Source organism: Lathyrus oleraceus, chromosome 7, assembly GCF_024323335.1.
Source record: "Lathyrus oleraceus cultivar Zhongwan6 chromosome 7, CAAS_Psat_ZW6_1.0, whole genome shotgun sequence".
Classification (NCBI taxonomy): domain Eukaryota; kingdom Viridiplantae; phylum Streptophyta; class Magnoliopsida; order Fabales; family Fabaceae; genus Lathyrus; species Lathyrus oleraceus.
In genome coordinates, this window is record NC_066585.1 from 109,536,408 (window position 1) to 109,551,158 (window position 14,751).

At 35.2% G+C, this 14,751-nt stretch overlaps 1 protein-coding gene, 1 non-coding gene and 1 pseudogene across 4 annotated transcripts in view; 2 read left to right on the forward strand and 1 right to left on the reverse strand.

Moving 5' to 3' along the window:
* Nucleotides 1-14,751, forward strand: part of LOC127108048 (respiratory burst oxidase homolog protein E-like) — a 139,657-nt pseudogene that overhangs the window by 48,817 nt on the left and 76,089 nt on the right.
* The window catches only part of LOC127108049 (respiratory burst oxidase homolog protein E), a 95,811-nt gene that overhangs the window by 48,753 nt on the left and 32,307 nt on the right, over nucleotides 1-14,751 (forward strand). Inside the window, exon 6 of one of the 3 annotated variants that reach the window (XM_051045408.1) lies at nucleotides 13,985-14,174. The exons of 1 other annotated variant lie outside the window; for it this stretch is intronic. In XM_051045408.1, coding sequence (XP_050901365.1) covers nucleotides 13,985-14,134 — 150 coding nt within the window. In that variant the 3' untranslated portion in view covers nucleotides 14,135-14,174. Of the gene's footprint in view, nucleotides 1-13,984; nucleotides 14,175-14,751 lie in introns of those variants that run through there. One more of the 3 variants, XM_051045410.1, reaches the window with a different exon arrangement.
* Nucleotides 11,490-11,685, reverse strand: LOC127109515 (U2 spliceosomal RNA). Its single transcript, XR_007796792.1, has one exon. It is a non-coding gene; the product is annotated as a U2 spliceosomal RNA (small nuclear RNA).

Below are 14,751 nucleotides of genomic sequence, written 5' to 3' on the forward strand. Positions count from 1 at the left end.
TCCTACGGGTGTTCATATGCATGATGACAAATTGCTTGATGATTGCTTAGCTTGAATGGTTAATTTGTAATGAAATACAACTTAGGTCATTATGCTTCTGTGAGTAAATTATGTTGTTGTCCATTGCTAATGGTTTGGATTTTTTTTTTGCAACAGGTGATCATGTGCATGATGATTGCAACAAGTATTATGTTCTATAAAAAGTGCACTTGGTTTTCCTCTGTTAGCAACACATCAGGGCTTGTACACCATAGCATGGTTCTTAATTTGGTTTCACTATTCTGCAGCAGTTTGGTACTTTTTTATTCAGATCTGGATATTAATGCTTCTGATTTGGTTTGAGTAACTTGTATGTATTGTGTTCCGACTTGTCTCATGTGTTAATGTACTACATGGTTTTTTGTTTCAAATTTGAATGCAACAATTAGCATGGTTAGTGATTGAGGATGGAATATGCCATGTTTTATTGGGCACGAGCCTGTTGCAGGTCGCATGCTTGGTATTTATCATAGACTGGTTTGTTGTGGCTGCATTTATCATGAATGGCTATGTGGAAGGTTTGGAATTTATGTGTTACTGCATTGGGTTGACTTGTTGCAAGAGTTGTTTTGTAATTGCACTATAGGATCAGTTATGGCATTACATTTGGTTGCTTGTAAATTGATGATGCATTATGACATGGTTTCATGCTTTGTAGGATATATGCATTGAGATGGTTTTGTAGGGTTTGTGCTAAGTTAAGCAATGCATTGGTTTACAATTTGATCTGTAGTTGCATTCCAGAATTATATTGCACGTCCACAGGATAGGCTACAAGCGTGGTTCACTTCAGTGCAATGATGCATGAAAATTTATTGACTGGTTGTTACTGATGCACTACAGGGATGGTTTGTCCTTATGGTACATTGCAGGTTTGTATGGTTTCATGGCATGTTGATGTACGATCTGTCATGAATTGGATGCAATCTGCATGATATTTTCTCTTGTTTTTCTGCAGGTATGAAATTGTTTCATGTTCTGGCCTGTGATTGCTTGGCAATTATGCCATGACTGCTTGTTAATAGGTTCTGACTTAGGTTATACTGCAAGTGGATTGTTGGTTCTGAAATTTGGCTTATGTTTATGCTGGTGTGGTTAACTACTACAGGTTATTGCTAGCTTGCTACCCAATACACTTAGTTCAGGGCTAAGTAGCTTATGTTTGACATGGCATCAAATCTGGTTGGTTGTTACTGTCTTGGTCAGGCTAGTTAATTGCTTTGGCTTGATTTGTGCAACAGAATTGCAGGTATGGTATGTTGGTTGTAAGTTGATATCCATGTGGTGGCTTAGTTCATGCATCATAGTGGTTCAACATTACTCCAAGCTTGGGGGGAATAAGCCACTTGCCATTGATCAACTAAGAGTCAACATGGATCATGGAAAAATTAGGGATGGACTTAGGATTAGGATTGGAAAATTAGGGTTTGGATAAATTTGGGTTGACTTTGGTCAAAGTTGACCAAAAAGTCAATTGTTGACCAAAGTCAACATTTGGTCAACGTTTCCATTTTTAGTATTTTTTTCACATGGAATATACATTCTCATGATTTGTATGGAATGGAATGGATATGAATGAAATTGGCTTAACTTTGAAATGAGTTTTGTACTTGTATGATCTTGAATTTGATATTTGATCATAAATTTGAATTTGAACTAAATGAACATGACTTGGCATGTATTATATAGATTGAAATGGAAAATGATAAAAGATAATGGAATGAATGAAACATCTAACATGAACCAAAGGATGACAATAGTAAATGAAACATAAACCTAGCAATGACAAAAATGGACAATGACCATGACATGACCAAAGGCCCGTGGATCAAACACCAATGGCATGAAGTAGGTTTGTGGGACTTGAATAAAGGATCAATGGCCATATGAATAACCATGGATGACCTAACAAGACTGGAAATTGGCAGATGAAACAATTATGGATGTAACAATGGGAACATGAGATCAATGGGGATCAAAACCAAGGAACCAACATGAATGGTTATGAACAAATGATCATTGGGTGAAGCTTGATCACACCAGATAAAACCCATACAATGGATGAAAGAGAATCAGATGAAGTTAGGGCTATAAGTGAATGCTAATCAAACCAAGGAGACCTCCACAATAGACCATGAATAAGAGTGCCTGGAATGGATCTTGACCAAGCAAGTGAAGCATACACACCATGGAATAATGATGTGCCAATGAAATGAGGTTAGGAGTACACCCAATGGGTGGTAGCCATAATTAGGGTTTATGGGGTAAATTAGGGTTTGGGGGATACCTCTATTTATAGGGAAACCCTAGCTTCCACTAGGTGTAAGCACAAATCGTTGAATCCATGATACATGTCCTCTTATATTGGACCATGACTATGCAGATGAAATGAATGATCACAATGATATGCAGATGATTAAGGTTAGTGACCTAGATGAACTTTGTGAAGGGTAGGGTGAATTTTTGGGTATGACATGTACCATGCCTAAACATACAAGTGGAATGACACTTCATACATTTCAAGACCATTAGATAGGAATGAATTGGTTAGAGGAAATGCTAGCTACAAGTATGCTTGAATCTCAACGTCCCACGTGGAAACACAAAACAATAAATGGGGTTAGCATGAGATCAAGTCAAATGGATGAGAATGATGCAAAAAATAAAAGCACATTCAATGGTTTAAATAAATTCTAATGGTAATGGATTAATCAATGAAAAGTAATCAAAGATCTATCATGTGATCATGGAAAATGAACTAAGGTACACAAGACATTCACCATCTAAATTGAAATGGGATTTTCAATTTATCAATATGATCACAAACCGAGTGAATCAATTAAAAGTCAATTAAAAAAATGAGTATTAATTCTAAAGATTAACAATCTACCTAAGCATAAATTATGATCAAACTTAATCAAATGAGAAATTCTCAATCAAAATTACGACTTGAAACCTAATGGATATGATCATGGAAATCATCATATAATGGTCAATTGAATGGAAATTTAATCATTGAATATATGATGCTTGTTAGTAAATGTTAATCATGAACGAATTATGTGTATGAATGAGATATGGATGAGGGTAGATGAATCTCAAGTTATAGGTCAGATGAAAAGCATAAATGGATGGAAAATTTTGGGGTATGACGACCTTTGATGAATTGTTAATCAAACCAATGAGTCCTCCATGAATGACCAAAGGACCCAGATGATCCTCAAGCTTGAATGTACACAAAATAGATGATAATGCCATAGATGAAAATTAGGGTTTCAGGGACTTGAATGATCCTGATGATACTTGCAATATGAAAAGTTCCAATACAACCATTGCCATCATAGGAAGCCTAGCCTGGGGACTTAACCTTCCTTCCATGCCTTGTGTGATCGAGGCCCTTAAATCCATGATTTTATGCTTTTCCTAAATGCAAATGGAATGTACATGATACTATGGATATGTATATGAGATGAATGCTTACCAGGATATGCAAATGCTTAGGATTAGTGACCTAGATGATCATTGTGAAGGGTATGGTGAATTTTAGGGTATGACATCCCTAAGGCAACTTGTGAATGAATCAACTAATGACATGAACTATGATGATGTGCACCACAATGAATAGATGGACAACAACCAATTAATCAATGCAACAACCAGTCAAGGTTTAATCAATCACACACCAATGCAATGAAACATATGATCACCAGATGGATGGGGAATGAGCCTCACATTTACCAAAGAATCTTGATAGATCCAAAACCCTAGACACAAGGTAGCCCAAATCCACAATGCAAAAGATATAATGGGTTAGGGTTTCAAACAAAACACAAAGCTCCACAAGCAACATCTCCAACCATGGGCCCACAATTGGGGTTTAGAAAGTCAAGTCAATGCACAGTGAGTCAAACACAAGATCTCATATCATCAAAATCAGTAATTAGGGTTAGGATGCTCATATGAATACCATGGTGTAGAATTCATGGGTCAAGGTCCCAAAGGATCCAGAAATTAGGGTTTCACTCCTCATTATGAGCAATACCATAATCTTCAAGCCAAAACTCTGATTTTCATTAACCATAAACCTTGAATTTATGATGCTTGTTAGCAAGTGTTAATCATGAATGAATGATGCGCATGCATGAGGCATGAATGGATATAGATGAATCTCAAATTATAGATAAGATGAAGAGTAAAAAGGGGAGGGACAATTTTGGGGTATGAAGTATGCCATGTTTAATATTTTCAAGCCTGAAGGTATGAATAATAATGACTTTCAAACATTCATGGTAAAAAAGGATTAAGTACCAAAATAACCAATAAATTTGCCCGTAGAGAATGAATGAAATGAGTGAGGTGTAAGGTAAGGGTACTAATGGAAAATTATTCAATGGATGGTGTATAGGCTTTTTGTACATGATTATCTGTTAGGAATTAGCTGACTATGGGGAAAAATGGGTCAACTGTACAAAGGGAATGTTTCGTAAAGGTGTGCATGAAATATGCAATATGCCATGTATGCAGGGTATGACTTATCTCTTTCATGTCTTTATGTTTTTTTTGTCTTTCTCATTCTTTTTTTTTCTTTTCTTGCCTCCACTAACCAATTTTGGCATATGATCAATGATTAAGGTATTCCAGCAGGATTCCGTGAAGGTAAAAGAATCAGGTGTTTGCAAAAGACAAATACTAGAGAAAGTAAAACTAAAGTGAGATCTCTTACAAAAGGCAGAGAGATGTCTTGAAAAAGACAAGTAGATCAATTGAGGAGATACCTTCTCATACAATAGGTAGCAACGACTCCTTATCAAGAGAGACCTTCTCAACTGAGGGCTTTATAGAAGTCCCACCCGAGAGGTCCAATGCCTCACCTGAGGGACTTACAGTCTCATCAGCCAAGCTCAATATAACTTTGCGTAAGGGACTAAGATTTCCCATTAAAAAAGTAATATAAACTCCCCACCTAAGAGACTTGGAGTTTTCTTGGGAGGGACTAAACATATAAATCTCGCCCCAGAGACGAGACTGAAGTCTGGCCTAAGAGACTTAATTTCAATCTTTTTCGAGAGCTTGATATAAGTTATGTCTGAGAGGTCCAACACTTCGCCCGAGGGACTTACAATCTCATCAACCATACTCAATATAACTTCACCCGAGGGACTAATATTTCCCATTAAACAGGTTATTTAAACTCTTTGTCTGAGAGATTTGGAGTTTCCTCGGGCGTGACCCAACATATAAATCCCGCCCATGAGGCACAATTGAAGCCTAGCCTAAGAGACTTAATTTCAGTCTTGTCTGAGGGCTTTATAGAAGTCCCATCTGAAAGGTCAAACACCTCACTTGAGGGACTTACAATCTCATTAACCAGACTCAATATAACTTTGCCCGAGGGACATAAGTTCCCCATTAAATAGGTCATTTAAACTCCCCGTCTAAGAGATTTGGAGTTTCCTCGGGTGTGACTAACATATAAATCTCGCCCGAGACCCGACTAATGTATAGCCGAAGAGACTTAGTTTAAGTCTTGTCTGAGAGGTTCATAGAAATCCCCCTCGAGAGGTCTAACGCCTAGCCTAAGGGACTTATAGTCTCATCAGTCAAACTCAATATAACTTCACTTGAGGGACTCAAAACCTAGTTAGTCTGGTTCGCCATGCCATATCATCTAAAACTTTATGGCCTCAAGATACTCCAATGCTCGATAGTGTAAAAGTATTTTCCCTTTTCTCAAAGCCCTTGTGCTTGAGGGATTGTGAAGTGTTATATTCATAAAAGGCTTAGCAAAGGCGGGAAGGTTGTAGCTCTCACAAGGGGTGATGAGCATATGCCGCCCATAAGGGGAATCATCTTGTCCTACATGTCTCATACTCGCCAAACCAACATAACACTTATACATAGAGCCTCTCACCTTACGTGAGTTGATCCTTTCACATTGCCACAAACTCGATAATCACCATGCATGGCCTCTTGCTATCGCGGGCAAGTCCTAACTCTTATAAAACTACTAAGGTCTCTCAATATCCACCGTGAAAATAATTATATCACAAAAAAATAATTATCTTATGAAAAATATTTACAACGATGGATTGACATTTCTACTAAAAAGATATTTTAATCATTTCACAGTATTTGATAAAAAAGAATATATTACAAGTAAGTTATTTCATTTTTTTGTTCTTAGACATTTATAAGACTAGGTAATTCTAAATAAAAGAGTTAATGTGTTAAATCAACACACTCTTAAATGTGTCACAACCCCTATGCCTAAAATTCTATCAATACAAATTTATTAAGGTAATGCAAAACATAAAACAATTAACCTATAAGTAAAGAGATTAATTACTATACACTGTCAGTGTAAATTTTTTTACACAATCGATTCATCACCATCACCCGTTTGCATTACTTTATAGATTTTTAAAATAAAAGTCAAACTTGTTTCAACATCCAACGACTATGATTAACTTTGCCCGAGGGACAATAATTCCCCATTAAATAAGTCATTTAAACTCACCGTGTAAGAGATTTGGAGTTTCCTCGGGTGTGACTAACATATAAATCTCGCCCGAGACCCGACTAAAGTCTAGTCTAAGAGACTTAGTTTAAGTCTTGCCTGAGGGGTTCATAGAAATCCCCCCGAGAGGTCTAACGCCTGGCCTAAGGGACTTATAGTCTCATCAGTCAAACTCTATATAACTTCACTTGAGGGACTCGAAGCCTAGTTAGTATGGTTCGCCATGCCATATCATCTAAAAAATTATGGCCTCAAGATACTCTAATGCTCGATAGACACTTATAAGATTAGGTAATTCTAATATTATAATTTATTAATACTTTCATAATTTAAATAAAAGAGTTAAAGTATTAAATTAACACACTCTTAAATGTGTCACACCCCCTATCCCTAAAATTCTATCAATACAAATTTATTCAATTAAGGTAATGCAAATCATAAAACAATTAATCTATAAGTAAATCATAGAAATTGAATTAATTAAAAACTCATAAGATCACATTCTATAATTGAATTAAAGGGAGGGATATAATAATTTAAAAATATAAATACATATAAAAATGAACTATAAAATTTCCCGGGTAAAAGGAATTGGGAGAGCTGCCACTCGCTCCTTTTTCTTTTCACAAATTCAAAGAGTTGAAAACAAAAATCAAAGTTTTGAGCCTAACAACATCACTAGTCATTTTTCTTCAAGAACCGTTCCTTTTCCTTATTGTCTCTCAAATACCCATTTCTCAAAACCCTTCCTTTTTTAGATTCAACAGTCATCTCAACTTTGTGATAAGCAAGGTTTAAAACGACAATGATTTTTGTGATTTTGGTATGTATAGGTGTTACTCCGCCGATTGTGGTCATTGCGGCGTGAATCAATCACAATTTGTTCTTTATCACAAAAGTAGTGAATAATCATTATCAGCTTCGATACTGTTTTGTGCCGTTTCCGCTGTAACATACCATTTTTTAAAACCTTGGTGATAAGTACTAGCTTATCATCTTCAAGTTAGTTGTTTTGTATTGAAAGCTTAGGGTATCTTTTAATTGATTTATCTATTTCATCAGTCCTAGCATATCACATGTCTATCTCTTTTTTTCAGCTTATTTTGACATCTTTCCGTCATAGTTTATAAAAATTGCTTATAGTTTGTATGAAAACATTTTAAATTTAGTTTATCTTTTGTCATAGAGAATAGCTTATATCACAAGCATTTTTATGAGAATCCCTTAATTGAGTCGTTTATCCAAACATGAACTTATTTTGTCATGATTGAGCTTATGATTCTGGAGTTTGATATTGAATATATATGACTTTAGTACTTTGAGATTAGTGATATCATATCATGCTCAAAGCAAGTTATTACTACCAACCTCTACTTTTAATAATGCATTATAAGCTTTTCTCATAATCCATTTAGCCTACAGTCATGACTAATGGCTACTAATCACATTCATTATAATGTTTGAGTATAAATATGACTTTGATACACTTTTGATCCATAATGTTTGAGATATGAATGAATCAAAATGTTCAACATCTAGACTGCTGTTTTTGTTGGAAACAAAGGTTCATTTATGTGTTGAGAAAATTCCAAAAAGTTCATCGGATTTTGATTTTAAGATTTGTGATAAAGATCATTTTCATATAAGAATGCGCTTTGGTTATAAATATGTAATGCTCTTGGTCATTAATTGTTCTTATCTTCATTGTTGTGGTTTTGAAATGTAGAAGCATTGGGATTCGAAGAGCAAAAAAGTTACAAAAATGCCATGGAAGCAAGTAAAAAATGGAAACTAGCATCTTTCCACCAAGTGGATATTGATACTGATGAAATAAGTCATTTGGATGTAGATACTTTAATCGGCCATGGTGGTAACATAAAGGTTTATCGAGATGGTAGTGGCTGTGAAGCAACTAGAGAAAGGTGATGGTATGATGGTTTTAGCTGCAGAAATGGAGATTTTAGGTGATGGTCTATGCTTGTTTTTTTAAAGGAGGAACCAACCTTTTAGTTTTTGAGTATATGAGAAATGGTAATCCTTTTGAAGCTCTTCATAGAAATAGAAAGTATGAGAAGGTTGCATGGGATTGGAATCACAGGTATAAAATTGCATTGGGAGGTGCAAAAGGGATTTGTTATTTGCACCATGATTGTTCTCCACCTGTTTGTTATTCGTAGGGATCTAAAGTCCAGCAACATCTTGCTTGATGAAGATTATGAGAAAATTGCTGAATTTGGTGTTGCAAGGTTTGCTTAAAAATAGCTTTTTTGCTGGCACCCATGATTATATTGCTCCAGGTATGTTTTGATAATGCTTTCAACATGAAATTTTAATATACTGTTTTTTAATTTCAAAAGTATCTCATGCTTTATTTACACAATTACTGTTTGTGACATTTTATCATAAGCATTATGGAACTACAAATGCAGCATAAAAGTATTTTGAGGTATCCGCAACATCGCATTGACCGTATTTTCCTGTCATATAATTGTTTGCAGCATAACTACAATGATTTAATAGCATGCTTGTATGCAAACTATATCAAACAAATGGTGAATATGGAAGAAAAATGTACAACATATTTTTGGACATAATCAAAATGTTTGAGATATGGTAAAAATTTCATATGCAAAACTGTCTTAAGGAAAAAAGAATTGGCAGAGCGTCGGGAAAACGATTTGAGAGAAGACTTGCTACTATAGAAATAAGACTCCCCGACTTAAAATCGATTTCTTTTTGTCTTGTTTTCCAATATGCATTAGAGACCAAGTGCAATTTCTTCTCTAGTATTATTATTATTTCACATATGTTCCAACATAATACTACACCATTTTGGATCCATTTAAGTCCCACATTGCCTAGAATATCACACAAGCAAGTGCTTATAAATGTCTGACATGCTAGTTAGTTCCCCGAGCTGAGTTGCACCAGCTTGTGACCCATGTGGGGGCATCAAGGTGATGGAACATGGCTAAGGCTTAACAGGTTGGGTTGGTGGTTGCACCATGTTGGCCTGCCCGCTCCAAGTTGTGAGTTGACCCATGGGACTTGTGCGAAGGCACAAGTCTTGTGTGTTTTAGACATGAGGGTATAGCGTGAGGCTGGTTTCACAGAGCAGCGAACACTTCCTACTCTTGACAGTGGAGGGATCACGGGCCGCTGCACCTCCAGCCCACAACACCTGGTGAGCCTAGCCCCCTTGAACCATCTCTTTTTGTTGGTGGGTGAGGTTTTGATATTAAGCTTGCCAGTTGTTGTAACTGCCAATTGTGCATCATAATGTGAAAATTCAATCATTCAATCAATAGAATTGTTTTCCCTTTTTCCAATTCTGTTCAACTTTAAAATACATAAATCTTTAAGGTTGTGATGGATTAAGTAAATCTTTTTCTTTATTACTCAATTGCTTATTATAATAGGGAATAAATGATTGGTGATAAGCATAGATAATAAACATGGCAGAAACATGTTTTTTAATGAAATGTTAATCTGCATTTTGCATCTTGGAATGTTATTTTCCTGTATTTTCAGTCAATCGTTATTTGATTGAATCCTTGCTTGCCTATGATGGCAGTATCGGCTGCAACATTTTTGGATTAGTGTTATAACATGTATATCTCTTGTTTTCAACTTATTTTGACACGCTCTCCCTCCATCCAAAGTGCTGATTTGAACATTTGTGATAAAGATTATGATCATAGAAGACTTATGTTTGGTTATAAATATGTAATGTTCTTGGTCATTGTTGTTATCTTCATCGCCGTGGTTTTGATCTGTAGAAGGGTAAGGATTCCAAAAGAAAAAAGTTTAAGAAATGGAAACTAACATCTTTTCACCAACTCAATATTGGGAGTTGAGGAAATAAGTCATTTGGATAAAGATATCAAGTCGCGTTGAAGAAAAACGGCATGATAGTGGTTGTGAAGCAACTAGACCATGGTGATGGTTATATTGCTCCAGGTATGTTATGATAATGCTTTCAACAACAAATTTCAATACACTGTGTTTTAGTTTCAAAAGTATCTCATTTTTTATTTACACAATCATTATTTGTGTTATTTTATTATAAGCATTTGCGGATTTGAACCCATGTAGTCAGGAAATCCCTCATCTGCCACAGTCGTACAATCTAGATTGTTGAATTAATTAAGATTAGATGGTCTACATTTAGATTTCGTAATCGAGTCTATTATACAAGGTCGGATGTGAGACATCAAATCTTGATCAGATGGTCCAAAATGTTGACTTTGTCAATTGTGCGATTTCATAATTGCAAGAAATGCATATTCATAATGATTATATTAAGCGTGATTTTGAATGCAATATCAAAGTAGGAACGAGTTGGTTATGTTGGTGACACAAAGCATGCACTGCTGCTAAATAGAAACATTTGGAGAGAAAATCTTTCACATGTTAAATGCAATATCAAAGTAGGAACGAGTTGGTTATGTTGGTGGGAGCCAAAACTCTGCGGTTGCAACCAGTTATATGACAGTTGATATCAGACAAGCATTAGGCATGTTAGCAGCATTGAAGTGGGTGTGAGAGCTGATCTTTAAGCAAGTTGTTTTATGGACACTTTCAGCTCAGCTGTGCTTGGTAGCGAGTTGTTTTGTGGACACTTTCAGCTCAGTTGTGCCTGATAGCGAGTTGTTTTGTGGACTCTTTCAGCTCAGTTGTGCCTGGATTATAACGTGTTTTCAATACGGTCAAATTAAAACATGAGTTTATTTGAAGGGATGTTGAATTGGATGTTGAGTTTTTTTAAGAGCACAAAGACTTGACAATTATGATTATCATGTTGGCTTTGAAACTGCTTAGATATAAATTCTTTATTTGTGATAAATCATTTTATAGTAGTGAATTCTTTATTTGTGATAAATCATTTTATAGTAGTGAAAAGAAAATAAGATTATAATTTGAACTAAATTTGGTGGGGTGTGTCGGGCTATTGCTATAGTGCAACGCAAAAGCAACACTTGAGAGACCCAATAGCAAGCTATTGTAGTGGACTCTCCCCCTCAAGAAATAAATTTAATATCGTGTGAACCATTGGCTCACATATCAGATATTAAACTGATAAGAACAGATACTACACTTGATCTTAGCCAAAAGGCCGAGAAAGGTATGAGTTGAAATGTATGCTAATTGTGTGTTTTATATCTGACATCTTTTCTGCTTCTTTGTTATATCGCGATGTGGGACTTTAATGCATTATTAGGCTTTATTCTCAAAGCACATGATTTAGTGAAGTAAGCTAAAGGACAATAACAGAGCAAGTATTGACAGTGTTTAATAAAATATGGATTTGATGACTTATAATGTTTCCTGTTCTAGTTAGTGTGCTTGACAAAGATCTTAGTGTGAAAAGATTTGTTTTTTAAATGCTACCTACTAAGTCTTCTCCTTTTTTTCTTTGCAGAATTGCTAGTTCAGTTCAAGTGAACCCTATTTTTTATATAAAAATGATAGCTGTTTTATATTAAATTCTTGTGTTTGTTTGTTACTACAGGTAGAGTTGGTGGGAGGGTACTATGATGCAGGTGATCAAGTTTGACACTATCCTTCAAAAACTAAAAGCAAACAACAGTATTAAACCTCTCAAAATTTTCGGACTTAGTGGAATTATTAGTGGATTTTCCATATGTTTAACAAATGGTCATAAATTTGCAGCGAAACTAAACTTAATTATCTCATCTAATGAGATTCTACATAATTATAAAATAAATAGAGTGAGCCTAACTCATTCAAAAGAGTTTCGAACAGTGTAATCCTTATGGAGCATTATAGGACCTCCACACCCCCTTTATTCAGACACTGTAAGTCATTGCCTCCCTCACGAGAAGCTTTGAACTAAATTTAGTGGGATGTGCCAGGGTTTGAAGTAGTGCAATCCAAAAGATCTTAGTCAAAATGCCGAGAAAGGTATGAGTTGAAATACATCATCATTTGCCAATATAATACATGAAGGATATGCAATGTATTTCCCAACTTGTGTATGATTGTCGGGCCATGAAGAACACAGTGAGAGGGTTTCATAGGCCTTTGATAGAACTAAGCAAATCATCATTTGCTAAGGTGATTGTCAAAATATAAATTGTGAATGTCCTTGCTATTGTGATTTTGCTGTGGCCCATAATATTATTGTAAAATACAAGTTAATATAGTTTATACAACCATAATATTATTGACTGCAAAAACTACATTGTTTATTAGTTTGATGGCTTACAATGTTTCATGTTCCATTATCGTGCTTGACAAATATTTTAATGTGGAAAGATGTTTCTTTAAGCGCTACCTACCAATTCTTCTCTTTTTTTGTTTTTGTTGAATTGCTAGTTCAATTCAAGTGAAAATCATTTTTTTATATAACAATGAGAGCTGCTTGGTATGGTAGAACAATCAATATTACTGCAGCTTTAATTAACCAGAGTGTGAATTATTTAGCAGGTTTGTATCCTTTAGTGTTGAGGGAATGTTAGAGTAAGAAATTGATAGAGGTGTCACTTGCTCTTTTTATTCTTGTAAAGACGAGACATATAATTTGCATTGCTTTGTTTGAGACAAAAAAAGATTTAATTTCAATAACAAAAATCCAACATACAAATCCCTTTTGATTAGCATTGAAGGTGTAACAGGAATCACAATGGTTACTTTAATGGTTATATCACTTACTCTTGCAACTGGCCAGTTTCGACGAAATGCAGTAAATCTTCCTTCACCAATCAACAGATTGACAGGATTTAATGCATTCTGGTACTCGCACCATCTTCTCGGTATTGTTTACATTCTTCTGTTCATTCATGGATCTTTCTTGAATTTGACACATAAGTGGTACCAGAAAACGGTAAGAACTTCGACCACAATCTTCGTGGGTATGGAAGAATAGTGAGCGATGATGAATGTACAATAACATATTTTTTACTTTTGATGTTAGACATGGATGTATATCTCTGTTCTGTTGTTGCTGTACATTTTGATGTATTGCTGCTCATAGGATTAGGTATTGGAGCAACACCCTTCATTAGTATTCTCAGAGATCTTCTCAGTGACACGAGAACAATTGACGAAAAAACGATACACTCCTTGCTTTTGTTTAGTTATTTTTATAATGTTGATTACATTTTGTCATCACCTGTAAACATTAACAAGGCCAAGTGCAGGACTCAAACACAGAAACAACAAAATCAGATGAGAGTTTCAATAGTTTCACCTCTTAAAATCTAACGCCAGGAAGACACAAGAGATCGCAAAGGATTACAAATGCTTACTTTTATTGGGTTACCAGAGAACCTGGATCTTTTGAATGGTTTAAAGGAGTAATGGACGAAGTTGCAGCAATGGACCACAAAGTAATATTCAATTCTTAATTATATAGTATCAAAAAATAATTATTCTTGTTCTCTTTATATTCTTAACCATTGTTAGGGGTTGATTGAGCTGCACAACTATCTCACAAGTGTCTATGAAGAAGGTGATGCAAGATCAACCTTAATCACAATGATCCAAGCGTTAAACCATGCCAAACATGGTATTGATATTCTATCAGGCACTCAAGTGAGATCTTCAATACTTTAAGAACTATTACTGTTTCAATTCATTTATTTCATCTCCAGTTAAAAGCTAACCAAAAATTTATTGTTTTTTCACTACTGTCATTGGTTTTGGATCATTTTTGTGAGTGTATAACTTTTTGAATAGATTAAATCCCTCACTAATTTGGTCCAGTAATCCCTCTCTATATATGTAGATCTAATCCCTCAATAACATCTTTTCAAGGGTTAGTGTTATGACATGTCCAAAGTGATTGAGGAGTGTCGAGTTCAAAGTAAGTCATTTAAAAAACCATGTTCCATCTGAATACTATACAGATTTATATCCATTAAGTCTCACATTGGCTAAAATATCACACATGTAGGTGTCGTAGCACCATGTTGTGACCCATATGGGGCCACAAAGGTGATGGAACAAATAAAACTCGACAGTTTAGGCTGGTGGCTTCACACTCCTGGCCTACCCATTCAAAAAGTTAAGATTTGATCCATAGTACTTGAGCTAAGGCACGAGTCTTATAGGTCTTAGACAGGACAGTAGGGATCACAAACCACTGCATCTCAAGTTCACAACATTGGTTGGTTCTAGTATTTACAACTTTTCCTTTTAAAATAGTTCTAATTAATATATATTGTTTTAAT